Source organism: Marmota marmota, unplaced genomic scaffold (genome assembly GCF_001458135.2).
Source record: "Marmota marmota marmota unplaced genomic scaffold, marMar, whole genome shotgun sequence".
NCBI lineage: Eukaryota > Metazoa > Chordata > Mammalia > Rodentia > Sciuridae > Marmota > Marmota marmota.
In genome coordinates this window covers 23,204,489-23,231,468 of record NW_026000026.1, presented here as the reverse complement: position 1 = coordinate 23,231,468, position 26,980 = coordinate 23,204,489, and the positions used below count along the sequence as shown (strand labels likewise).

The 26,980-nt window shown below is 37.3% G+C and overlaps 1 protein-coding gene across 1 annotated transcript in view; it reads right to left on the bottom strand.

Moving 5' to 3' along the window:
• The window catches only part of Pigu (phosphatidylinositol glycan anchor biosynthesis class U), a 79,442-nt gene that overhangs the window by 38,137 nt on the left and 14,325 nt on the right, over window positions 1-26,980 (bottom strand). The window contains exons 3-7 of the mRNA XM_015481500.2: window positions 25,021-25,080; window positions 23,572-23,634; window positions 17,997-18,106; window positions 15,577-15,677; window positions 4,349-4,446 (exon numbers count right to left, since the gene is read on the bottom strand). Of these exons, the coding sequence (XP_015336986.2) occupies window positions 4,349-4,446; window positions 15,577-15,677; window positions 17,997-18,106; window positions 23,572-23,634; window positions 25,021-25,080 (432 nt within the window). The remainder of the gene's footprint in view (window positions 1-4,348; window positions 4,447-15,576; window positions 15,678-17,996; window positions 18,107-23,571; window positions 23,635-25,020; window positions 25,081-26,980) is intronic.

Here is a 26,980-nt window from a genome sequence, read left to right as displayed (position 1 = left end):
AACTGTCTTACAGACCATTTTGGTGTGTTCTATTACTCCCTATAGTATCATTTAAATTATTCCTCTGTTCTTTCATTTCCTAAAAACTAGTAAACAGATCTAAAGGCTTAATTAAAGTCAACTTCTTAGGTAAGAATATTTGAAAGTTAATGCTATGTACACAGATTGCATCACACCAAGAAGCACATCTTAGCAAGGTACATGGGCACATGCCTGTAATCTCAGCAGTTTGGGAGGCTGAGGCAGGAAGACTGCAAGTTCAAAGGCAGCCTCAGCAACTTAGTGAGACCGGTCTCAAAAAAAAAAAATAAATAGAGGTTGAGGACATGGCTCTGTGGTTAAGCACCCCTGTGTTAAATCCCCAGTACCAAAAGACAACACAAAACAAAAAAAAAAAATGCATTTTTTCAATTGTTCCACTGTAAACAATTTGAGTAGGATCATGTGTTTGACCTGAGACTTCCAGAACACTCCTTTGTACAGATGTGATTTCCTTTTTTTTTTGGGGGGGGGGGGGCTAAGGATTGAACCAGGGGCCTTAACCACTGAGCAACATCTTTGACCCTTTTTAAAATATTTTATTTAGAGACGGGTCTTGCCAAGTTGCCTAAGGCCTTGCTAAATTGCTGAAGCTGGCTTTGAACTTGTGATCCTCATCTCTCAGCCTCCCAGGCCGCTGGGATTGCAACCACACCGGCTCCTTTGTTATTAATAAATAATTTAGAGGGTGGAAAGTGGGGGTGATAAAATTTTGGCACCATTCAAAATTATATACATTCTCTAAAAACTATTCATTTGATTTTAGCATCCATTGATGATCTTTGCTAGGTTCAATAATTTCATTGGCAATTTGCTATTCTATCATTTCTACATTTATAAATTGGCTTTCATCTATTTAGAAGCAGTCTCTTTATTCAACTGGGGAAGCTAAAACTAATAAGCTCAGTATAAGGCAGCAGCCCCACCCACTCACCCAATGGTCTCATGCATGTTAGGCAAGAACTCTACCACTGGGCTACAGTACTAGCACTTTTTATTTTAGTTTGAGGGTGGGTCTCACTAAGTTGTCCAGGCTTTGAACTTGCAATCCTCCTGCCTCAGCTTATTGAGTAGCTGGGATTATAGGTATAAGCTATTGTACCTGGGTAGTTCTTTCCTTTCAGTTATTTTCAATGTAAGAAACTGGGGGCTGTGGATGTGGCTCAAGCGGTAGCGCGCTCGCCTGGCATGCGTGCGGCCCAGGTTTGATCCTCAGCACCACATACAAAGATGTTGTGTCCGCCGAAAACTAAAAAATAAATATTAAAAAATTCTCTCTCTCTCTCTCTCTCTTTAAAAAAAAAAAAAAAGAAAAGAAATTGGGAACAATGATGGTATATCCAATTTTTTTCTCTAATCAACTCTCTTCTGAACTTCATTATGAACACATGGATTTTAATTTATTCAACGTTCTATAATCCCTTATAAACTTTATTCTTTTGGTGCTCAAAATATCCCAAATTTGGCCAGTAAGGGTTCTTTGAGTTGGTTTCAGAGTTCTGACATCACCCTGTTAACGTATGAGACTACTCTGCTTTCCATCTTAACAAGACGTCCCCATCAAGCTTGTGCTTTTCTATAGTATCTTATACAATCATTCCAGGAAGAAATGTGTGCCCGCAGAGGGCTTCTAGAAACTGAGAAAACCAGAATGTCAAGAGCAGATCCATCGTGGGTTTGTGGTTATTTAAACCATTCTAAGTTGGAAGTTGGAAGAACATTTGGGATCATCCAACCACCTGTGATGATACTTACAACATTGCTAGGACTCCCTAATAAGTGCCATTTTCCACTGGCCTAAAAACTGATTCACAGGGAGCTTACCTCACTTGGAACATCCCATTCTGTCACAGGGCTGCCTTTCACTGAGCTCATTAGTTCTAATTTCTCTCTTTCGAGCCTTTGGATTTCTGTGAACTCAGGCCTAATGGGTCCACTTAATGGTTTAGGAGGAACTCAGTTCTAAAAGATAATTTCCTCTTCTGTTCTTGCTCTCATATTTAAACAGGTGTGTTTGTTTCCTGGAAGTGACTGAATTAATTTTCCAAATACTCTATCATGACTCAGAAGGCCCTACTGACCTACAAGCCACTTTACACTCTTAAATAAAAAAATAGTTAGAGGTGGAATTTTAATTTCTACACAAATGCGGTCCTGAAATTCATCTCAAAACTCTTCCTATTCCTGTTTCCCAGATACAGACTGCTGCCAGCTGATTCCACCACCTAAAAATCCCCTGCATCCAGACCCTCACCTCTCAATTTCCTCTGACAATGGTCTAACCTTCCCAATTTCAGTGTCTTCTATGCTCAACCACCCCATAGGTTACTAGCACAGCAGTCTTCCTGGAATACTCCCTGCTTGGCAACTGTACCTGCTTTATCTCTGCAGAGTCAGAGATATTGAGTGCTTAATAAATAGCACTGGATATTCGGGAAGGGAGACTAAATAAATTGACTGGCTGAGTTGCCTAACCTCATGACACAGTTTTATTGTCCACTGTTCTCAGGAGGAAATTTCCTTGAGTTTTAAACAAAAGTCATTTTATATAAAGTAGTATTTAGAGATGGACTAACAAATTATTTGGAAAGTTTAGGTCAGCCCAAGTGTTTTTGTTGGTCTGTTTATTGGTAATACTACCTAGGGCCTCATGCATGCTAGGGAAGTACTCTACCACTTAGCTATACCCCTAGTCCTTTTTTCTATATTATTTATTTTATATCTAGTTGCATAAAAGTTCTGATTGCATGCATTCTCTTTAAGGCTCAGACTTTCTAAAGAATAAACTGCACAGTATTAAGAAAATATAAGGACTGGGGTTGTGGCTCAATGGTAGAGCACTCGCCTAGCATGTGTGAGGCACTGGGTTTGATTCTCAGCACCACATATAAATAAATGAATAAAATAAAGGTCCATCAACAACTAAATATTTATATATATAAAGAAAATATACATAGTATATTGTTATATGGAAAATGATTGGATCAACATGAATATAGAAAGAAAATCAAAACAAAATAATTCATTGTATGGTGACACATCTAATTGAACTAGCGATTATAAATCCAACTTGAAAAGCCAGTGCTGGCAGACTGGGAGGTAGCTGGTTCACTTCTTTGTAGATACTGATGGTGGCACTACAACTGGCTTTTTCTGTGGAGAACAATTTGATCTTGCATAATAAGAATATATAACTTTTTAGTCTCAGATCCAGTGAATCATCTGGAGAAATATAACTTAAGAAAATTACTTAGAGAAAACCAAATTTCTATATTATACCCTGCCCAAATATCCAGTGCTATTTACTGAAGACCATATCTCAAATTCCCCCAAATAAAAGAAAGACCAACCTAATCATGTATCACTATATACACCAAAAGATATATTACAAAGTCACCTATACTGACAAGCAAATGTTCTTTTTGCACAAGAGGATGCATATTATTAGCTTTAGTAAGAGTGTTAAGAATGAAGACTCTGAAATCAAGACACTTCTGGATTTTTGAATCTTGGTGTTACCTCCTGCATGCTTCTTGCCAGCCATGTGACCTTAGGTAAATGATTTAACCTCCCAACATTCTGTTTTAATTCATGTGCCTAATATGTATAATACCAAACAAACCTATTGCAAATAACATGACCTGTCCCACAAAATCCATATGGGGCTGAAGTGAGATGATGCCTGCAGTGCTTAGTATAGTGCCTGAATTACTATCATATTTATTGATCACCTAGGATGTTCCTGTCATTGCAACAAGTGTACCCATTACATTTAATTTTTTTAAAGAACTTTAGAAAATAAGTGCTATTTTTAATATATATTTTTTTAGTTGTTGATGGGCCTGTATTTTATTTATTTATATCAGTGCTGAGAATTGAACCCAGTGCCTCACACATGCTAGGCAAGTGCTCTACCACTGAGCTACAACTGGTGAGTGCTATTATTAAAAAAAAAAAAGAAGAAGAAAGAAAGAAAAAAACTTAAAAAGAAATGAGCTCAGAGGAATCTATGTACATTAGGTGAGAGAAGAATACAAGATGGTTGATAGATCCCAAATACAATTATGTAAAATGAAAAGCAGTTTCACATTTGCAAAGACAAAACACAGAACTAAAGATCACTTAGTCTACTTTCTTTAAAGTTAGTCAAGTTTCTTTGTTTGTCTTTTCAAGTAGAAGCAAGCAGATATTAGTTGGGGGCCCCAGTCCCATTGCCTTTATTGATCCATTCCCTTCCTTCCTCCCAGCAGGGACCAGGCTATGTATTAAACATCACTTGAGCACTGGTTTCTAACCAGCAAGTGCTTACCTGGAGGAGATAGAGGAGTCCTGGGACAAACAAGGTGATTGGATACAGAGACTGGTATGTTGCTAAGGCAAGAAAAATAGCACTGAGGAAAGCACTGCCTGTAAAAAGAAATAAGCGTATGGAATAATCCAGCTTCATCAATCAAGATTAGACTCAGCAAGTCTTTATCAACATGAAACTTTCATAACTGTTCAAATAATCACCTGACGCGCTTCCTGGTGCACAAGGTGCTCTTGAAACTCACACAGAGTGAGAACTTCGTGGCTTGATTTCCCATAAAAGGAAACCAAGGAAGTCAAAACCATCTACCTTTAGCAACCTGGGATACCACAAGCATATTTCTTGTGAAATTTTCAGACCCAAAATGATTCTACAAAACTTTAGCCCAAAGATGTATAAAGAGATTGAGTCGGGCTGGGGATGTGGCTCAAGCGGTAGCGCGCTCGCCTGGCATGCGTGCGGCCCGGGTTCGATCCTCAGCACCACATACAAACAAAGATGTTGTGTCCGCCGAGAACTGAAAAATAAAATAAATATTAAAAAAAAAAAAAAATTCTCTCTCTCTCTCTCTCTCTCTTTAAAAAAAAAAGAAAAAAAAAAGAGATTGAGTCTATTAACATCCTACTTAATGTACCAATTTATTAAGCCTGCAATGATTGCTTATGGTATTCAGAACTGTGAAACTATCCCTTTAGATTTCACAACATCCCATCACTCTTTACAACACTCCTTCTTTATGTGTTATCTTCAGATCATGAGTTTCTTTTTTCTAAATTAAAATATAATAAATTTTACTAATAATGTCCCCATTTCCTACATAAAATATACTGCTATGAAATCATTCAATATGATACAAAAGAATCTGTAATGATATGAAAAGATATTTAACCTTCCTATTAAGTGAAGGTTATAAAAGAGGTAAATTCTGTGTTCCTTAAAAAAAAAAAAAAATAGACCTTGAAGTTCAAAATAATTAACTCTGGATGGTGGTGAAATTATAAATGATTTTCCTTTCTTTGCTTCTCTAAATACTTTAAAACTTTCTAAAATGAACTGCTTTGTTTTTGTCTAGGAAAACAACTGATTTCTCTTTAAAAAAAAAAAATCAAAAATCAGCTTTTCCCTTTCAAATGGTTTAAGACATCAGGGCACACAAAAATCAAGGCTAGAGAGTTTGAGTTTACAAGGGGGATTTCAAAGCAGCCCAGAAATCATTTGTTATAACTGATGGTTCAAGGTTGGTGTCTTATAATGATGATGTTTCATAAAAATGACAATATCCAGGGCTGGGGCTGTAGCTCAGCGGTAGCGCACTTGCCTGGCTTGTGTGAGACACTGGGTTCGATTCTCAGCACCACATATAAATAAAGGGCCTACTGTTCACTGAAAATAACAGACATCTTCTTCAATGATGTTTCATAAAAACAAGCTATTCAGTCCAAGGAGTTTTATCCCTTTCCCAACTCACTCTAGGGACAAACAAAAGGCGCTTTTGCCCACCAAAGTGGTCTATATATTTGAAACATCTAAAAGCCACCTTGGGAGAAAGAGGGTTATGAATCTGATAACTTCATAGAAAAGGGAATGAAAAAACTTTGAGCATTAAATCCTTCAAACCAAGGAAACATGACAGCTAGAAACAATCCTGGTAGATAGAAAGTAGAAAGATGGAAGAAAAAGGAGGAAGCACCAGAAGGATCCTTCTTTTTTTTTTAAATCAATGTGTGAATTAGAGATAAACTTGTGGTCAGTCATTTTTTCCTAAATATTTATTTTTTGTTGTAGATGGACACAATACCTTTATTTTATTTTTATGTGGTGCTGAGGGTCGAACCCAGTGCCTCACGCATGCTAGGCAAGCGCTCTACCCCTTGAGCCACAATCCCAGCCCCAACCAGAAGGATCCTTCTAGAAGGGTTTAGAGCTCTGCTGAGCTGTCCTTCCCTGTCCTCCTTCTATCAGAAACCCATCTTTCAATGGTCACTTGAAATGACTCTTCCTTTATGAGCCCAAGCAAAGGTGGTAACAGTCACTACAACTAACATTTATTGCTCACTTAGTAGGTTCTAGACACTGTATTGAACCCTCTACAACAAAAATGTGTTAGACTCCACTCAACATTGATTGCTTTATATTAATTATCATGCCATGCCATTATATCTTATTTTCTAAACAAAATGAAAGGCATCTAGAGATTAATCACAAAGCTCTGTATTATTATTATTATTTTGCATATCTAGGTCAATATTTATGCAGAAATGGCAATATGGCTTTTGCAAACACATTCAAAATCAGATTTATAGTTATGCTGACATAAAATTAAGAGGCAGAATGTGTATGTCTGTGTTAATACATTTTGCATGTTTAAAAAAAAAATTGAACCTAACACCAAGCTATGCCTCCAGCCTGCATCTTGTTTGTTCTTATGTAGTTTCCTTTTCTCCTGAAGTCATTCTCTTTGTTTGCGTTCATATACCAAAATTTGAATAAAGTCTTATGTGCCCTCAAAAAAAAAAGCCCCTCAGGAAACATCACAACATTGGTAAACCTTTACTTTTTTGGTTCATTTTCTTGTAACAGCTTTTCTGAGATAGAAATCACAATTCATTGGAGATAGTGGCACACATCTGTAATCCCAGTAACTTGGGAGGCTAAGGCACGAGGATCACAAGTTCAAGGTCAGCCTCAACAACTTCGTGAGACCTGTCTCAAAAGAAAAAATGAAAAGGGCTGGGGATGTAGCTCCTTCTCTCACTCTGGGTTCAGTCCCTGGCTCAAAACAACAACAACTAAGAAAGAAAGAGTTAATATGTTTTCAGATAAGCCAGAAGAGGCAAGAAGGATGGTTAGGAAGGCAGAAAGTTGGAATGGCATGTGCTCGAGGTAGGGACAGGGAAGATAAAAAAGAAAAGTAAAATATGACTTCAAATATTTTAGAAAAACTGTATAATAAGAAAACACTGCTGGAGTTTGCTCTATGGCAAGCATGTGCTGAGTGCCAGGGAGACTGGTGACTCAGTCTCTGACTTCAGGGATCTCCCAGTAAACAATTACAAAACATGGGAGGAAAGTACAGGAAGCAGACCTAGCCCATCAGGGGAAGTTGACACCTGAGTTTTGAGCAGTGAGGAGGCGAGGCCTGGCATCCAAGGAAACAGCATGTGTAGGGGCAGGAGCATGAGAGAGAATGGTATGCTGCGGGTGGGTGAAATGGTAACTAGATCAGCATGGCTAAACAAGGAGAGCTAAGAGGAGTGATTGGAAGAGGATCCAAAAGGGGATCCGATCCTGTGGGTGCTGGTAACATTCTGCCTCTTAATCTGAATGTTGGAATTCATCATTTTGTAAAAATTCATTTACCTCTACACTAATGATTTGGACATTTTCTATATAATGTTATACTTCAATAAAAAGTTGCATCCAAAAAGTCTCAGTAAGCAGACAGGGGTCAGATCATGGAGAGCTTAGTTTGCACAATCATCCAAAAATATCTATCTACAGGCCCAGACAGAACTTTCGAAATAATGCCTGAGAAGGAGCCTTGTGAGGAAGGAACTGTGCCAACAGGGTTATGAGTTTTACCCAAAAATGATACAATTTACCATTGTCTGTAACTGCAGCCCAGATGTTCAGGCAGTAGGTTTTGAACAAGGCTTGGCCTTTAGCCTGACCACAGGAACATTAGAGTAAATCAGTCAAGGGGGGTATGTGCATTGGCTGTGGTATCAAGGAATGTCATTATCTACGCAATCTAGATCTTAATATGTTTTCTAACTCTCTGTATTAGGATGGGGGCCAGGACAAGCCTCAGCAAGCCTTGGGATAACGATGTACCTCTACAGTTGGCACCTTGATCTGGCCTGAATTGGTAGTACAGTTGCAGGGCAGAGCAAGAATGCAGCCAAGGAGGGCCATGGGGACTCTTCAGGACATGGACTTCAAGGAGAGTGAGAGGAGAATCAGAGACTGAGTAACACCAGTGACCCATCCCAGAGCAGGCAGTGGGACAGACTGGAATATGATCAAAAGGGCTAAGGTCCCACAGGACTATCAGAAAAGGAAGTTGCACCAGGGTCTGAGGCAACAAGCAAGACTTCCCAAGAGTACGAGGTGATGCCAGGAGCAGGGCCCAATGTACTACATCCCTTGCCAAGTGTGCTTTTCTAACAGAACAGGATCTCTCAGGGAAGCCCATCCACACTACTGATGATGAAGGTGTTCTGTTCCAGCCACAACTGTCAGCACTTCACATGTCTTAAGTCATTTAGTCTTTCCATTACTACAGGAATTAGGTCTTATTACTATTCTCATCTTATAGATGAGGAAACTGAAGGACAGAAATTGTTTGCCCAGGGTCACAAAGCTACTGAACAACAGGAATAGGATCTGAACCCAGATTGTCTCACGCAAGAACTCACATTCCTTAACTACATCACTACACCACCCTCTGGATTTCAATCTCTGACTGAACCATAAAAATTATAATACACAGGGGCTAGAGTTGTGGCTCAGTGGTAGAGTGCTTGCCTAGCACATGTGAGGCACTGGGTTCGATCTTTAGCACCACATTAAAATAAAATAAAGATATTGTATCCATCTATAACTGAAAATATTTTTGAAAAATTACAATACACAAAACAACTATTTGTTGAATGGATTCTGCTAAGCAGAGAGGCTGAGCATTTCAAGTTTCTCATGTACTCCTTCTCTCACTCTAGGAAGTAGATCTCTTAATCAAATGGAAAGTCCTGAGGCTGCATTATCTGCACAAGACTACAGAGATGGTAATTAGAATAAGCAGACTTCGAAATTCGGTCAATCTGACAAACCTGATCTTGGGCTGCTTCTCTTTTGGGTCCTTGAGTCTTCTAGGACTCCACTGCAGGGTTTTCCTCTACAAGAATCCCAAATGGAAGTGATAGGATCGACAGGCTTCAGGATCATCAAGATTGCACTCTAACAAGAGAAGCTCTCCTTCTAATTTTCTTCCTTATCTTTCCTGAGACCCTTTATAGATCTCAAAGAGTCTTTAGAAAGTGACAATAATATCACCAACTATTGCCACTACTTGCAAAGCATGCACCATCTCATTCATTTTGTGTGGGTGGATGGGTGGTACTGGTGACTGAATCATTCTTTACATTCACTCAGTAGATAGAGGCTATTTCAATCCCCATGGTACACATAAGGAAACTGAGGACCACAACTATAAAGTGACTTGCCCAAGGTGTTATAGCCTTGGAATCAGTGGAGCTACAATTAGCTATCAGATCAGTCTAACATAAGAGCAGTCTGAGTTCTTAATCACCTGTCTGCCTTCTGATAGTACATCCTGATCCTTCTGTTTTCTTAACAAGCCAAGTCCTAACCCAGAACCTCTTTTGGTGGAATAAGGGAAGATGAAAGGATCTTCAGGTGGCAAACTAAGAATTTCTAGTCTGGAATATCTCATTGTTGAAAAACACCAATGGTGAACAAGCAGCAGCACCCATTAAGATCTATTTTCCTTTTTAAAGCTGAATGAAGACTTCTGCACAGGAATGGAGTATTTTAATTAGCTCACTGAAAGGCAGAATACTTTCTGACCAAAGCAACAGTCTTCAAAGTGAAATCCAAGCTGCTCCACTAAAACTAACATCAGCCCTTCCCACAGACCTATGTTTCCCTGCCAACACTCTGATAAGGACATCATAATACAATGGCCTGAGCTTGGCTTGGACTTCATTTCTCTGTGTGTCCCAGGTGATCCTGGGCTACTACAAAGTAAGTCAAGGAAGAGTAGGTAAAATTCAAGAGGACATAACAAATAAGGTCATTCCCTTCTGTGTAGCACCTACTTCATGGAAGTCTAGGGACTTCTACTGTTCCTATCTTCTTATCACTCAAGTAAATTTAACTTATTTTTAATTATGTGCTCACTTAAGAAACTTTGGAATAAAATAGTAATGAAAAATCCACTAAAAACTTACTTTACAAAGACAAGTATTGGGGCTGGGGATTGTGGCTCAGTGGTAAAGTGCTCGCCTAGCATGGAGCTACAATTAGCTACCAGATCAGTCTAACATAAGAGCAGCCTGAGTTCTTAATTACCTGTGTGCCTTCTGATAGTACATCCTTCTGTTTTCTTAACAAGCAAGTCCTAACCCAGAACCTCTTTTGATTTGATTCTCAACACCACATATAAATACATTCATTAAATAAAGGTCCATTGACAACTAAAAAAATATTTTTAAAAAAGACAACTATTATCTTTTGGGGGTCTATTTTGTATTTTTATTATCATTTTAATATAGTTGAAGTTAATTACAATATATGACTCTGTATTCTGCTTAAACTACAAATGTATTTTCACAAATTTTTTTTGGTAATACTGGGATTGAATCCAGAGCCTCATGCATGCTAAGTAAACACTCTACCACTACACTCCAAGTCCTAATTTTTTTTTTTTTTCTTTTATGGTACTGGGGATTGAAACTGAGGCCCTTCACCACTGCATTATATCCTCAACCCTTTTAATTTTTGAGACAGGGTTTCATTTAGTTGTTGAGGCTGGCCTTGAACTTATCATCTTTCTGCCTTAGCCTCCCAAGTAGCTGGGATTATAGGTGTGTGTCATTGTGTCAGCCTTTAAATTTTATTTCTTAGTTTATTTTTAAGATACTAGGGATTGAACCTGGAGTGTTTTACTACTGAGTTATAATACCAATCTTTTTTTATTTTGAGAGAGTCTCCCTAAGTTGCTAAGTAGGCTTTGAACTTGCTATCCTTCAATCTTTTAGCTACAATACCTTTATTTTATTTATATATTTTTATGTAGTGCTGAGGATCGAACTCAGGGCCTCACACATACTAGGCGAGCACTCTACCGCTGAGCTACAACCCCAGCCTTCAATCTTTTTTTAAAAATACATTTATTTTATTTGTTTATTTTTATGTGGTTCCCAGGATTGAACACAGTATCTCACGCAAGGCAAGCACTCTACCACTGAGCCACAATCTCAGCCTCTACCCTTCAATCTTTGCTTCCTGGGTCACTGGGATTACAGGCATGAACCACCAGCCTAGCTAAATTCTCTTTTGAGACAAGGTCTAAGTTGCTCAGGCTGGTCTTGAAATTGTGATTCTCTGCCTCAACCAATTTACAATTATTTGAAAATATTCACTGAGCTGGAGAAGTGGCTTGGTGGTAAAGTGTTTGGCTACCATGTGTGAGGTCCTAGGATTGATCTCTAGCACCAAAAAATTAATTAATTAATTTTAATTAATTAATTTATTAATCAATTAAAATTAATTAATTAATTAATATTATGTACCCATTACATGGATAAAACAATTATATTTTACTTAAACAGGAATTCCTCTACTTTGAAGTACTTTATGGTTTTTTCAATCATAAATAATTGTCGACTAATGACTTTGTACTATAAAGTTTTACACATATTTCTGGATTAATGTAGGATAGGCTCTTAAAAGTAGAAATAACAAATCAAAAGTACAAGCAGTTTAAGATTACTGCCAAACTGCTTCCAAAGAGGGTTATACAAATTTATCAGTCAATGTACCAAGTGGGAGAATGCCTATTTGATAGAACCTCTGCCAGTTGATAGAATTATCTTCTAAAATCTCTGCCAATTTCAAAGGTCAAAAATAAAATTTTGGGGCTGGGATTGTGGCTTAGCGCTCGTCTAGCACGTGTGAGGCCCTGGGTTCGATCCTCAGCACCACATAAAAATAAATAAATAAAAATAAAGGTATTAAAAAATAATTACAGTATATCATTAAAAAAAATAATAAAATAAAATAAAATATTTTTAGAGTCACCTGTAGGTGAGGGGCATAGTTCAGGCTGAGCTTGATTAGCATGTGTGAGGTTCTGGGTTCAATCCTCAGCACCACAAGAAAAAAAAAAAAAAAGTCATATATATTTCAATTTGCTTTTCTCTATTACTTTTCTATGAAGTTGAAAAATTTTTCAGGATTTTTTTTAGTTATTTTTATATTCCTTCTCTTGTGAATCTTCCCAATTGTTTTCTTTTTAATATAGTGAACTATTCTTCTGTTAATTTTATTAAATATCCAGTGAGAAAGCACAAATGTGAAATACAGAAATCTGATTTGTAGAATTTGTAAATGAACTAGTTTTACTATATATACTGTTAGTAGGAATTATTAATAAACTCAAAAGGCCAGAGTGGTTCAGAGTTCCAGCTAAAATAGAACTCTTCAAATATTTTAACAGATTAGGAATGTTGTTTGTGATAGTCTCTATTTATAGTAGCCAACAATGGAAAACAAATGTTCAGTAAAAGGAAAGAGCTGGGACTCTAGGACAAATGTGCATGAGAAATGGAGCCACCGTCTCAGGTAGAAGTGAGGTACAGTAAGGAGACTATTACTTTTCATTTGATATATTTAATTTCTTTTATTTTACTAAGTACTTGAACTACTTATTTTGGGAAAAAAAAACTAAATTTAAAGAAAATGAAAATACATGTCATCCAATGTCAAACATTATTTATACAAAATAAATGTTAAAAAGTAAAACAAAACTGTATGTACAATATTATATAAAAATGTCTATGAATTCATTCAACCAAAATCTAGAGTCACATAATAAATGTTTTTTTTTAAATTGCTCTTTGGCTGGGGATGTGGCTCAAGCGGTAGCGCACTAGCCTGGCATGCGTGAGGCCCGGGTTCGATCCTCAGCACCACATACAAACAAAGATGTTGTGTCCGCCGAAAACTGAAAAATAAATATTAAAAAAAAAATTCTCTCTCTCTCTCTCTCTCTCAAAAAAAAGATATTTAAAAAAAAATTGCTCTTTGCGGGGGCTGGGATTGTGGCTCAGGGGTAGAGGGCTTGACTAGCACGTCCAAGACCCTGGGTTCGAACTTCAGCAACATATAAAAATAAATAAACAAAATTAAGGTATTGTGTCCAACTACTTCTAAAAAATAAATTTTTAAATTAAAAAAAAATTGCTCTATGGAATGAAAAACAATGTGACTTTTAAAGAGATTCATGTAACTTATTTATATATTTTCCCCTCAAAAATAAAGCCTTTCTATCAAGTCAAAAGGGAATTAAAAAAAAAAAATTTTTTTAAATGTCACTCTTCACACTTTTGTGTAAGACTCCTATTATGTGTACTCTCAGAGAGCATATCTTCAGTTTATTTTATTTTTTTAAAATTATTTTTAATATCTTTTTTATTTTATTTATTTATGTTTTATGTGGTGCTGAGGATCAAACCCAGGGCCTCACACATGCTAGGCAAGCACTCTACAGCTAAACCACAACCCCAGCCCCACCTCAGTTTATTTTTGCACTCAGTTCTATTAAAGTGACATTTATGATGGGTGCAGTAGTGCATGCCTGTAATCCTAGCAGATCAGGAGGCTGAGGCAGTAGGATCACAAGTTCAAAGCCAGCCTCAGCAACTGAGTGAGTCCCTGAGCAACTCAGCGAGACCCTGTCTCAAAATTAAAAAATAAAAAGAGCTGGGGATGTGGCTCAGTAGTTAAGCACCCCTAGCTCAACCCCTGGTACCAAAAAAAAAAAAAAAAAAAATAGCACAGGAAGACTTTATAGAACTAAAAAACACTAGTTTCCATACTGAAAGGGCCAACCAAATACCCAGGCATAATGAAAGAAAACAGACTCACATTAAGATACAGCATCTCAAAATTTCAAAACACCATAGTTAAAAAGAATATTCTAAATCTTTCAGAAAGAAAAACTGGACCATATGTAATACCATCAAAATGCCCAATAGCAATCAAGATTCTAGAAGATAGTAAAGCAATGTGTTCAAAATTCTGAAGGAAGGGATGGGATGTAGCATAGTGATACAGCACGTGCCTAGCATGTGTGAAGCCCTAGTTTAAATCCCTAGTACTAGATAGGGGTTAAAAAAAAAAAAGAAAGAAAGAAATTAAAGTAAACTTAAAAATTAAATTCTGAAGAAAAAGTTATTCCAGTCTAACATTCTTATCCTACCCAACTATTAATTTGGTGCTAAACTAGAAAAAATATATTTTTCAGATACAGAATGACTCCAAACATCTGTCTCATACACATTTTCTTAGACTACTACTACTGGATGCAAGTCAGCAAAACAGAGGAACAAAACAATAAAGGAAAAAGTGAACCCAGAAAAGAAGGATATAACACAGAATTATGAAGGGAAATTCCAGTATGACAGCTTTGTACCCGAACTAGAGAATAACCAGGCCAGACTGGGAGGATATGTGAGAGAGGTCTCCAGAAAAATAATGAAACTGACAGACTGCTTGATGTATTTAAGTGTTCTAAAAAAACACTGGTAGGTACTTGACAGATTTAGAAGGAAAAAAACAATGATTGGTTAAAAAAAAAAAAAAAAGAAAGAAAGAAACTGAACAAGAACTAAAAGACAATCATTAATCCTAGGTTAAAATAAAAGGTTGTATAACAAGGAGAAAGTAATCATAGTTGCTACTTTGCCCAATAGTGAAAAAAAAAATACATAGATATATAGTATCATAAAGTATCATAAAACACCAGTTACTAACTACAGATTTGTGTGTGTGTGTGTGTGTATGTTCACACGTGCACTGGGGATCAAACCCAGGGCCTTGTGCATGCTAAGCAGGCACTCAACCACTGAACTACACCTCTAGCAACTGGCTACTCATTTAATCAAAACTGTGATATAACTATAGTTGGAAAATCAGGCAAAAGAGAAGTAGGGATTTTGGTACAATAGAACTAACTATTTCCTATAACAGGAATGCAATAATGTCTAAAATTTATAATACATGAAATAGCAATATAAGTTTTCACTCAGAAATATGAAATTATCAGAAAGCAGTTGCTTCAACAAGATGGGGGGTGGGGGATGAGAGGAGAATGACAGAAGACTACTATTTTCATTATAAGCCTTTTTTTTTTTTTTTTTTGTGGTGCTGAGGATCAAACCCAGGGACTTTATGCATGCAAGGCAAGCACTCTACCAACTGAGCTATATCCCTAGCCCACAACTTTTTAATTTTTTTTTAAACAACTATGTTTATAGCGTGCCTCTTAGGTAGATTTTTCAGGACATCTAAATTATTTTTTTCCTCTTCGTTTATATAAATTTTCTATAATAATCTTCTATTAAATACGTAATTTTTAAAAATATTAAGTGTTGCTTTGCATAAATCAGGAACTGAGCTTTACATACTCTCCTTTAGGGCCTTACCTTTTATCGTGGTCAAAATGAAGAAAGCAATGAGGGTGTTGTTGATGGCGCAGGTAGACTTGGCAACACAAGACAAGATCGTGTAGGGATTTAGGAGATAGCTGGGGAAGAACACACATATTTAGCATTAGTAATCCTGGTCAATGGACCAGGGAGTCCTGGCTACCACAGCCAGGAAGTTTAAGAAGTGTACTTAAAGCACACTAAAAGGAAGGCAACTTCTTTGAAATGTGTTCTCACAAGTAAATAGAATCGAGTGGAGGTTAGGGGTCAATAAGCAAAAAGAAAATTATGCTATGTACAATGTGGAAAACAGTTATATTTAATCATTACAGAGATCCTATAAACAAGCAATAACATTACTCCCGTTTTGCAAATGAGGAAGTGAGATTCCGTGGTTATGTGTAACTTGTCCAAGGTTTTACAAGTTAGTATGTACATTCAAAATTAGGTCTCTTTGGCTTCAAAGCCCTTAAAAGCCAAAGTTCTTTCTACTACGTTCTTCTTAGTAGTCAAGCAGTTCCCACTGAGGCAGACTCCAAAGAGAGAATTAAGTACCCACTGAATTCAACAAGCCAGTTGCCATCTGATTTCATAGGACATCCTAACCTTCCACTGGGAGGGAGCCAAAACACTTATTCTTTTCCTGAGGTGGGAAGGAAAGGACTGTGGAAACTAATCTGAAATGCGTGTGAGTTGAGAAATTTTGTACAGTCATAATGCATTATTTGTATATATTTCTATCCCGCTTATACAAAGGATTTGCAGCAGCTAAATGAAAACAGATAACAAAAATAGTAGTAAAATAAAAATAGCCATGATCAAGACCAGAGGAAAAAAATAAAAGGAGAAAACAAAGCAAGGGAAAGAAGACCAATGGTCTTCTAAAGCATTTTAATAATCAGCTTCAAATCTGGCTGATTTTCCTGGCAGAAAAAGTAAAAGGGAGGCCAGTTACATAATTCTGATTATCAGACAGGAAGAAACATACCAGTGTCTTGGGGAGAGATTATAATTATTATTCACAAATAAAGACCTTAAATCCAATACCTCCCAGTACTGTAAGATTAGCAGTTCTAAAGCCAAAGGCCTAGAAATTGTTAGTTTTTTTTTTTTTTTTTTCCAGCAACTACAGATAGGCTTGTTACACAACCTTTAAACAAATGGCTGCTGCTATTACAAAACTACCCAAAGGAGACAAGAGTCTATAAGGACTCATAATGTTGCTAAATCTCTGGTTCTACTAAAGGAGTTCCCAACAATATTTCTAAAATATAGAGATGTGACCTGAATACTCCAAAATTGTTCAGTGGGAGGAAAATCAAGTCATTTCTGAATAGCAGGTGATGTTCAAGAAGGAGCTATCAAGACACCTATATGAAACAGGAAATTCACACAGAGCAGAGGGTTGAGTAAAATCTCCTCATAAGTTCCCTTCTAATTCTGAAGAGTTCTAAGGGCATGATTTTTCCATGAAGAAACTTGTCTGTTTTGTTTACTGTGTATTCCTAGAAACTAGCAATTATTGATATTCAATGACTATTAGTTGCCAGGTGTAGTGGCACATAGTGTCACCACTGTGACTTGGGAGACTGAGGCAGGAAGATCACAAGTTCTAGGACAGCCTCAGCAACTTAGCAAGATCCTGACTCCAAATAACAAATTAAAAGGGCTGGGGATATAGCTCAGTGGTAAAGCACCCTTAAGTTTAATCACAAGTACCCCCCAAAAAAGACAACTATTAGTTGACTGAATGATAATTCACATTTGCCTATTTCAGGAAAATAAGAATAGATGAAAGAATTAAACTTACTGGCAGCACTGAATACTCCTAGAAAATTCTTTCATAAAGCCTCTCAATAAGTTCCACTCCTCCACACTAGTGACACAACTGGGATGGACATTTTTAAAAATTATTTATTTATTCTAATTCGTTATACATGATGGCAGAATGAATTCATTTCATATTACACATGTAGAGCACAAGGTTTACTTGACATTTTACTTCAGTTTTCTGAACCACAAATGGGGGACAAAATTATACATAGGAGCTGCTTGAAACAATAACCACATAAAGACCAGAATTTTATTCAACTCATACATCACAATTAAAGAACTTTTTCCCCCGCTTTAAGAAACACTGGTCACAAGTAAGCTAGAGCCCAGATCAGCACCAAATCAGAAAGCATTTGTGAAGGGTTTGATTGTGTATGTCCCTGTGTGAGTCTTTGTCCCAACAAAGACAAAATGGCTCTGTCTCTTTTGCTGGCCAGAACCCCAGTTGTGCAATAGAACTAAAGCAAATACTTGATGACTAAGACTGCAAATCTCCAAAAATACAACAAACAACATGGGAAAGTCTCATCAGATTTTCCTCACATTCACTGGCACTGAGCCCTGATTTATCAGGGAATACTTACAACAGGGCCACTTTCAGAGGGATATAACGCATTTCCATAGGGGTTCGGATGAGTTCAGCCACATCTGGGGCATACTGGTCCAGTTCTAAGAGGAGTTTCTGCTTTTTAAACTAGGGGGGGAAAAAAAAAAAGACAAAACACATGAAACAAATGACTTCCCACTGCTTTTAGGATGAAGACAAGAAGTCCTTGCCATGGCCTATAGGACACTGCCTGGTCTGGACCCACTCTCCAGGCTAATTTCATACACATTCTCCCTACTTCCTAGCACCATGAACATGTCACCACTTCTCCTGCCCTTAAGTCTTTGCATTGGACCTCTTCTCTTTCCCTACATAACTCCCACACAGCCTTTAGAGGCCAGTTAAATCATCAGTTCCTCAGAGAAAAGAAAAAAAAAACCAAAAAACCCTATGGTACACATTCTTTCACAGCATTCTTCAAAGTTATAACTATTTCATTTATTTATGTAACTGACTAATGCTGGCTCCCTCCCTAGAGTATAAGTTCCATGAGGGTAGGGACCATGTTATTTTATCACCATATATGCCTACGAGCTGGCACAGGGGGAGAACAATAAAGATCTGTTGAATGGCTGAATGAATGAATGAATGGAAAACCAGTTTTTAGCCATTTTGAAGAGTTATCATCAGTGGTGTAAAAACTCAAAAAAAAATTTTATCAGCAAAGCAGTTATGTTTAAGCCAGGTGGAATGATCCCAAATGTCTCAGTATCTTATGTTTTCTTCCTCATTCTCCTATTTCATTTTTTTTTTAACTTCCATAGAGGAGGTGTGAAAAGGTCACAATGAAGAGAAAGAGGAGAGCTGGATGTGGCTGGGCAGCTAGTGAGTTAAGATGGGATGGGGGTGGAAAGCTCTTGCCTTCCTGACGTGTCACAACAAGTTCATGGGTGTGTTCCAGAATGAAAAAACAACAGGCAACCTTATAAGTAAACACAGGTCAGAATATAGATTAAAAAAATCTCTGAACCACAGATGGGTAGCCCTGATGATTTAATGATCAGAGAATCATTAAACAGTAAAACTAATGCTGAAACCTATTAGAGTATTTCAGAAGAGCAAGCACTTAACTATCTGTGTGAGAATGGTTAAAGATTTAATGATGAAATAAGCATATCACAATAGACTATATAGTACATAGTACCAATTACATAAAGTTAAAACCATGTAAAATAAGACCATACATTATTCAGGGATGTTTATAAAAGTTGTAAAAGTTAAGGCTGTGTGCAGGAATGACAACCACAAGGTTGTCAATGATTACTGGGCATGCTATGTCAAAGGGGAAAATAAGAAGATGAAGATAGGAAAGGTAACTAACTGCAGGCATAATTTTTCTTCAAGCTGAAAATAGGTTCACAAGTATGTGTCAGAATATATGTGTGTGTGTATGACATATATATTATATATATATTAGTTACACATGTGCACAATATCTTTATTTTGTATATTTATTTTTATGCAGTGCTGAGGATCAAACCCAGTGCCTCACATGTGAGGGGCAAGCACTCTGCCCCTGAGCCACAACTCCAGCCCCATGTGTCAGAATTTTTTTAAAATCTTTTAAAAATTTAGAAGAAAATATTTCAATTCCAAAGAAAATCAAGAGAATATCTCAGGAATACAGGTAGCCCCATATTTCTTGCCCAGGTTTAGGTAAAGGCTTAGTTGGAAAACCTGCAAAAAAAATCCCTTTGATCATCTCCCTGTTCTCACTATGGCAAGAGTTCAAGTTAAATAGTGGGGATAATCATCAATAATATTTATGGTGCTATTCACAGCTGGGGTTGTTTAATTAAAAGGACAAAATTTAAACTAATATGCTTTTATCAGAGAAGGGGGTTGGCTCAGCAATCCAAGCACTTAGTGAGGACAGCTGCAAAAGTGTAGAAGGAAGGAGGCCCACTAAGAGCTCTAGCATTCTGCTGCAAGAAGACAACATGGAGAGGATGAGATCAACAAAAGCAACTATTAAGAAGGAACAGGAATAGGAGTTCATTTAGGGGCAGACAGAGAGGCAAGTGGGACTGCAGACCCATTCCCAGGTTGGAAGCCAGCCAGCATGGCTGCACTGAGAGATGGAAGTTACCAAGAATGTGTAGATCCTTGGGCAACGGGGATGGTGGGCCAGCAGGACTGACTTGTAAATGCAATCTTCTCAAGGACAGTACTTTAAAGCAGAAAAATCTTCTGAAATGCGAGTCTCCAGGAGGGATGAATAGTTCCTATGTTGTCCACTCCCTCTTTACTTTCTTCCTCAGTCTCATAACCACGGTCACCATTATAGCTGGCCTCAGAGGTCCAATTATCAGACTCCCAAGCATAGGCAAAACACCTTTTTTAAAAATCTCCATTGCATTCAGCTGGAGAAAGGAAAGTGGCTAGAATCTAAGGAAATTTATAATTATATACACATACATGCACATATAACCCTAAGAAAATCAGAAATATAAAAATAAATGAGGGAGTATAATTTAAAATCAAAGACAAATATTTCTATAACAATTCAGCAGAGCTGACAATGATGAGACTGAAAACAATTATAGGGGCTGGGGTTACGGCTCAGCACGAGGCCCTGGGTTTGATCCTCAGCACCACACAAAAAATATATAGACAATGGAAAGCTGCATACAAACTGATTAATGACCACAAAGGTAACACACCCAGGTTACCACCCTGCAGATTACTTTTAATCTCTCCTGTAATTGTAGTTGGACATAATACCTTTGTTTGTTTGTTTGTTTGTTTGCCGCAGAATGAAGGAAAAAAAATCTAAATTTTAATTCAGTCTCGATGACAGTAGTACATCTTTGTGCATCAAAATACAGATACTGACAATTACTCATTTGCTTTTCTTTCTTTTAAATTATGGAAAGAAAAGAAAAAAAAACTCTAGGTCTCTACATAAGCTGAGATACAACAAAGTAATTAAAATTGGCACTCTAAAATGAAAGGTTCTCAACCTGAAGTCAGGTTGTTAGGAACTAACTGAAACATACTTTATTTTTCTCCATAAAGCTCCCCCTGCCCCATTAAAACTGTTTTGAAGGCTGGAGGTATAGCTCACAGTGGTAGAATGCTTGCCTAGTATGTATAAGTCTTTGGGTTCTATTCCCAACTCCACAAAATACACAAACACACACACCAAGCCCTATTTTAATTGGAATAGGTAGTATTCTTATGATAGTTGAACAGGGGAGAAAAACAAGGAATAAACATATGACACTACCATCTCTAATCAAGTTTCATTAAAACACATTTCAGTTTTACATTTGGTTGAAAAGATTTGGCTGGGTGCATGGCATACGCCTATAATCCAAGTGGATCAGGAGGATGAGGCAGGAGGATCACAAGTTCCAAGCCAGCCTCAGCAATTTACTGAGGCCCTAAGCAACTTGGTGAGTTCCTGTCCTGTCTCCAAAAACAAGGAAGGGTGGGGTGCAGGCTGGAGATGTGGCTCAGTAGTTAAGCGCCCTGGGTTCAATCCCTAGTAACAACAACAACAACAAACGATCTGGCTGATTGTACTTTTAAATGAAAGCTACCACTGAGTATGGTGGTGCATGACTGTAACCCCCATGACTCCAGAAGCTAAGGCAGGATGATTGCAAGTTCAAGGCCAGCCTCAGCAACTTAGCAAGGTCCTATCTCAAAATAAAAAGTTAAAAAAGAGCTGGGGATGTAGCTCAGTGGAAAAACAACCCTGAGTTTAATCCCCAGTATCAAATAATAAACATAATAACAAATAATAAACCTAGATCTACCAGTTGCTTAACATTTCGCCATATTTCTTTTATCTCCACACATACACACAGGCATAATTTTTTTTCTTATCAAACCATTTGAAAGTAAGCTACAGATAACATGCCACTTGACTTTAGCATTTTTTTAACCTCAAATAAAGACTGGAGTGTACATATATAACCTATCTTGGAGAAAAAAAATAGCCAGTGCTAATTTATCTCTGAATTTCTCAGCTTATGAACTTCAGGCCCAGCTATTTCATCTGTAACCCTCAAGAGAATTCTGTTAGCACATTTCAGCTCAGCCTATAGAATTTTTAAGTTATGCTCTATTAGCCTTAGTGATACTAAGTCTCTAAAATGTAGTTCTTAATCCTTTAGCAGAAGTCAAAAACTCTGAGCAACAATTAACTGCCACAGACTCTTGGAAAAGATCAGACATGCACATACACATACAATTTTTCATACTATTTCTAGCATTTTATAGGCCTATTAAGCCTATAAATGGACTCCAAATTAAAAACCCTCGGTCTAGATATTTTAAAAATCTGAGGTCTAAAATTCTAGAATTTATCAGCTTCCTGTTACTGATGACCATTGCCACAGAAAGGCAAATTGCTATTTCTGGTTCTACTACTTGTTAACAGAAGTGAAAATGAACCACAAGCAGGCAATGCCAATGAAATGCAGCCTTATCTCACCCCAGCCTAAATCCTCTCAATGGCTCCCAGCCAATCAAGAAAGGCTATAGCCAACTTTTTAAAAATATGTAATTACATGGATAGTATACATGATTAACCTGTTAACTCTCTCAGAACCCAGGAAAAAGGAAAATGTCTCTACTATGCAATTCCTCCTGGCTATTAAATAAGGATTAAAACTAAAGTTTACATCAATACTTTTAATAGGGGCTGGGATTGTGGCTCAGCTTTAGAGCGCTCACCGGGCACAGGCGGGACCCGGGTTCGATCCTCAGCACCACATAAAAATAAAGGCATTGTGTTGTGTCCATCTACACCTAAAAAAATAAATATTAAAAAAAAAATACTTTTAAGAGGCACTTAATACATGCTAAATTTTCTGATTAAGATTACTCTTTGGGGCTTGGTATGACACATACCTATAATCCCAGTGGCTCAGGAGGCTGAGGCAGGAGGATGGCAAGTTTGCAACCAGCCTCAGCAACTAAGCAAGACCCTAAGCAATTTAGTGAGACCTTGTCTCAAAATTTTTAAAAAAAGGGCTTGGGATGAAGCTCAGTGGTTAAGCACCCTTGGGTTCAATCTCCAGTACAAAAAAGTCTACTCTTTGGGGGCTGGTGGTATGATTCAGTGGTAAAGCACTTGCCTAGCATGCTCAAGGCCCCAGGTTCTATTCTCAGCACCACAAAAAATAAAATAGAATCCTAGAATCCAATTTTACCTCAGTAGTCCTAACAGTGAGTTAAAAGCAGAATTCACTTTCCTTTGAAAAGAAAAACTGGTGAAAAAGAATGGAATATTTTTTAGGGGCCTCACTAATATAACTGTCATGCAAAACTCTGTTCTAAAAAATCTCAATTTGCACAGGTGTGTGGATAATAACAAGCTACATAGATTAAGACTGAACTTTCTGGATGTATTAGTAAAACACTTTCATAGATTTGGGTTTGTCGTTCCAAGTACAGCTGAACCAACCAGAAGCTTCACTTCCACTTCTTAGTTTATAAAGCAGCTAGATGCTTAAGTATAGGACCTTTGAATCTTTGTAATAACAAAGACCAGAAGGTTACCAAATTCCACCAGTTTTTCCTATCTGCTAATTACTTACCACAACTTTATTGAAGTCCTGGATTGCAAAATACAGGGCAACAGCAGTGAGTGCATCAGTTATCTGTCAAGAAAGAAGAATAAAAGGAAATATAAAACTCAGTTATGCAGGGATACTGGAATACTGCCAGGCCCTAGAGTTCTGGTGGATCAGTCAGGCAGAATGTCAACCCTCATTCTGATTACTAAAAGGTAAGACCCAGTCAGGGAGATCTAACTGGAAAACCCTGAAGATTAGAACCCATCTAGGCCCACTTAAGTCTTGTGAATCACTGTGTCTGCTCTAAAAGTACAAGTTACTTAAGTTTTCTACAAAATTGGAACAATACCCACTGCTTTGCAAGCCTCATGTATGTAAGTGCCTAGCACATAATAAAAGTCCTCAATAAATAGGAACCAATATAATTATTAAAGAAGACCTCAGTAGGGCTGGGGATTTAGCTCAGTTGATAGATTACCTGGCTGGCATGCAGAAGGCCATGGGTTCAATCCCCAGCAACACAAACACACACACACACACACACAAAAAAAAAGACCTCAGTAGACTTCCTATGTATTATTTCCTTTTTTTTTTTCTTAGTACTGGGAATCAAACCCAGGGCCTCACCCATGCCAGGCTTGCTCTACCACTGAAACACACCCCCAGCTCCAGAGGAATTTGTTGACCCAGATTTTTCAACCCTAAACTAGACAAATGTTTCAAACTGCTATGCTCTCAAAACATAGTCCTGGGCCAGGGTTGTGGCTCAGTGGTAGAGCACCTGCCTAGCACATGTGAGGCACTGGGTTTGATTCTTAGCACCACATAAATAATAAATACGTAAAATAAAGGTATTATGTCCATCTACAACTAAAAAATATTTAAAAACAAAAAACAACCACAGTCCTGTCATTTCAGTATTCAAGATTCTTGCCTCCTAAAAGTCCCATCAAGGCCTATGTCCTCTTCACAGAATCTCTTGGCAGAACAGTTAGGACACTTAGGATTTCCCCCATACTGGAACAATTAAAGCCAATCACAGAATTTTGGAGCTAGAAAATTCAAGACTGCATAATCTAGAAACCAAGCTCTAAAGAAGAATAACGAATCGGAGCAAGTCAGAAGTCAGAGATTGCTTCTCACACTTCCATAATTCTGCCACAGTTCAATGATTTCAAATTAAAAATATAAAATTTTACTTTTATTTCTGAGAAACTCCCAAGCTTGTAAGGCAGATTTTTTCCTTAAAAATAACAAACTGTGCCAGGCATGGTGGCACATGCCTGTAATCCCAGCAGGAAGATCACAAATTCTAAGCCAGTCTAAACAAAATACTAAATAAAATACAAAACAGGGCTGGGAATATGGCTCAGTGGTCAAGTGCCCCTGGTTCAATCCCCCGTACCAAAACAAAAACAGACTGCAAAATTAGATAAATGATTGATAGAATTTATCTGAAAGACTACTTACCATAAATACCAATTCAGCATAGTCAATTAGGAAATGAAAGAGGTATATTATTAATGGAGTCTGCAGGAGAAAAACAAACATACAAATAAAAAATTAAGTTAAATCTCACTATGAAATAACAGTTTCCTGAGTTGGGGGAAAAACTTCTTCAGCAAAAATCTGTTTATCTGTTTCCTTCTTGGAATACTGTACTATTATAATTGGCTGATGTACATATAAGAGCAAATAATTTAGTACTCTGAACCTTTCATACCACTGGAACTATTTTTTGACTTCACAAAAGAGAATAAAAAATTTTGATGTGTTAAATATCTGTTTAGCTTGGCATGATGGTATGCAACTATAGTCCCAAGTACACAGAAACTGAGTCAGGAGGACTGCCTGGCACAGGGCTTCAAGGCCAGCCTGGGCAATGTAATGTAACCCTGTCTCAAAAAATAAATAAGTATGTAATATCTGTTTAGAAACTGATAACACACTACGGTTATCATGAAAATCGTGTTCTAAGACACATCTAACAGCCAAGGGGAACTCTAGAGGACCAAGATTACTAAACTTACAAAATTAACTGGGAAATCTTTTCCTCCTCCTATTCTCTGAGAAGTTCGTGTTAAAATGTTATTTCCTCCATAAAAATTGAGAAAAAAATCCACTCATTTTTGCCCAAGTGTTCTTTAAGAAATTTAAGTTACAGATTTAATTTCCTTCACAGATAAAACAATATTCCAATTTACTATGTCAGTATAAATTGTGTTTTTCTAAGGATCTGTCCATTTCATCTATATTTTCATCTCATTGACATAAAGTTGTTCATAATATTTTAGTTTTTATTATTTAAGGCAATAAATTTTCTTCTGATTATGGCTTTAGCTGTATCACACAAGTTTTTTTTATTATTTTTTGTAGTTGTAGATGAACAGGATGCTTTTATTTTATTTATTTTTATGTGGTACTAAGGATCAAACCCAGTGCCTCACACATGCCAGGCAAGCACTCTGCCACTAAGCTATATAGCCTCAGTCCACAACTTTTGATAGGCTGTTTGCTTTTCAATATTATTCAGTTGAAAATATAATCTAATTTCCACTGACATTTCTTCTTTGAGACTACTTTAAAATGTATAGACTGGAGATGCAGGCCAGTTGTAGAGCACATGCTTAGCATGTGTGACACCCTGGGTTCAATTTCCAGCACATACACACACACAAAAAAGTACAATGTTCAATTTCAAAATGTTTGGAAGCTTTCTTCACATAAATATATGTGTGTGTGCATGTGTGTGTGCATGGGTGTATTTGTGTGTGTGTGTGTGCACGTGTGTTTTAGGCAATTGAACCCAAGGCCTGGTCTAAGGTGATGAAGGATGACTTTTGGAGGCATTAAAGCCTAAGCTAATATCTGAATAGTAGAGCCAACTCCCCCAAAAGGGAAGAGTGGCCCTTTATAGAGAGACAACAGCATGAACAAAGACCATCAGGTAACAGAGAATATGATACAGTATCATATTCTGTAACATATATATGTTAGAATTATCTCAGGGAAGTCAGGCCCAGTGGTGCATGCCTGTAATTCTAAAACAGGGCTGGAGATGTGGCTCAGTGGTTAAATGCTCCAGGTTCAATACCTGGTATCAGAAGAAAAAAGAAAAAAAAAAAAAAAAGAAATGATTGCTAAAGAATAGAATAGTGAGGCTGGCGTTGTGGCTCAGCGGTAGAGCACAACGCTCACCTAGGCTCGATCCTCAGCACCACATTAAAATAAAGGTATTGTGTCCAACTACAACTAAAAAATAAATATTTTTTATTTAAAAAAAAAAAGAATAGAATTGGGGCTGGAGTGTGGCTCAGTGATGCAGTGCTTGCCTAGCATGTGTGAGGCACCGGGTTCGATCCTCAGCACCACATAAAAATAAATAAATAAAAATAAAAGTATTGTGTCCAGCTACAACTTAAAAAAAAAA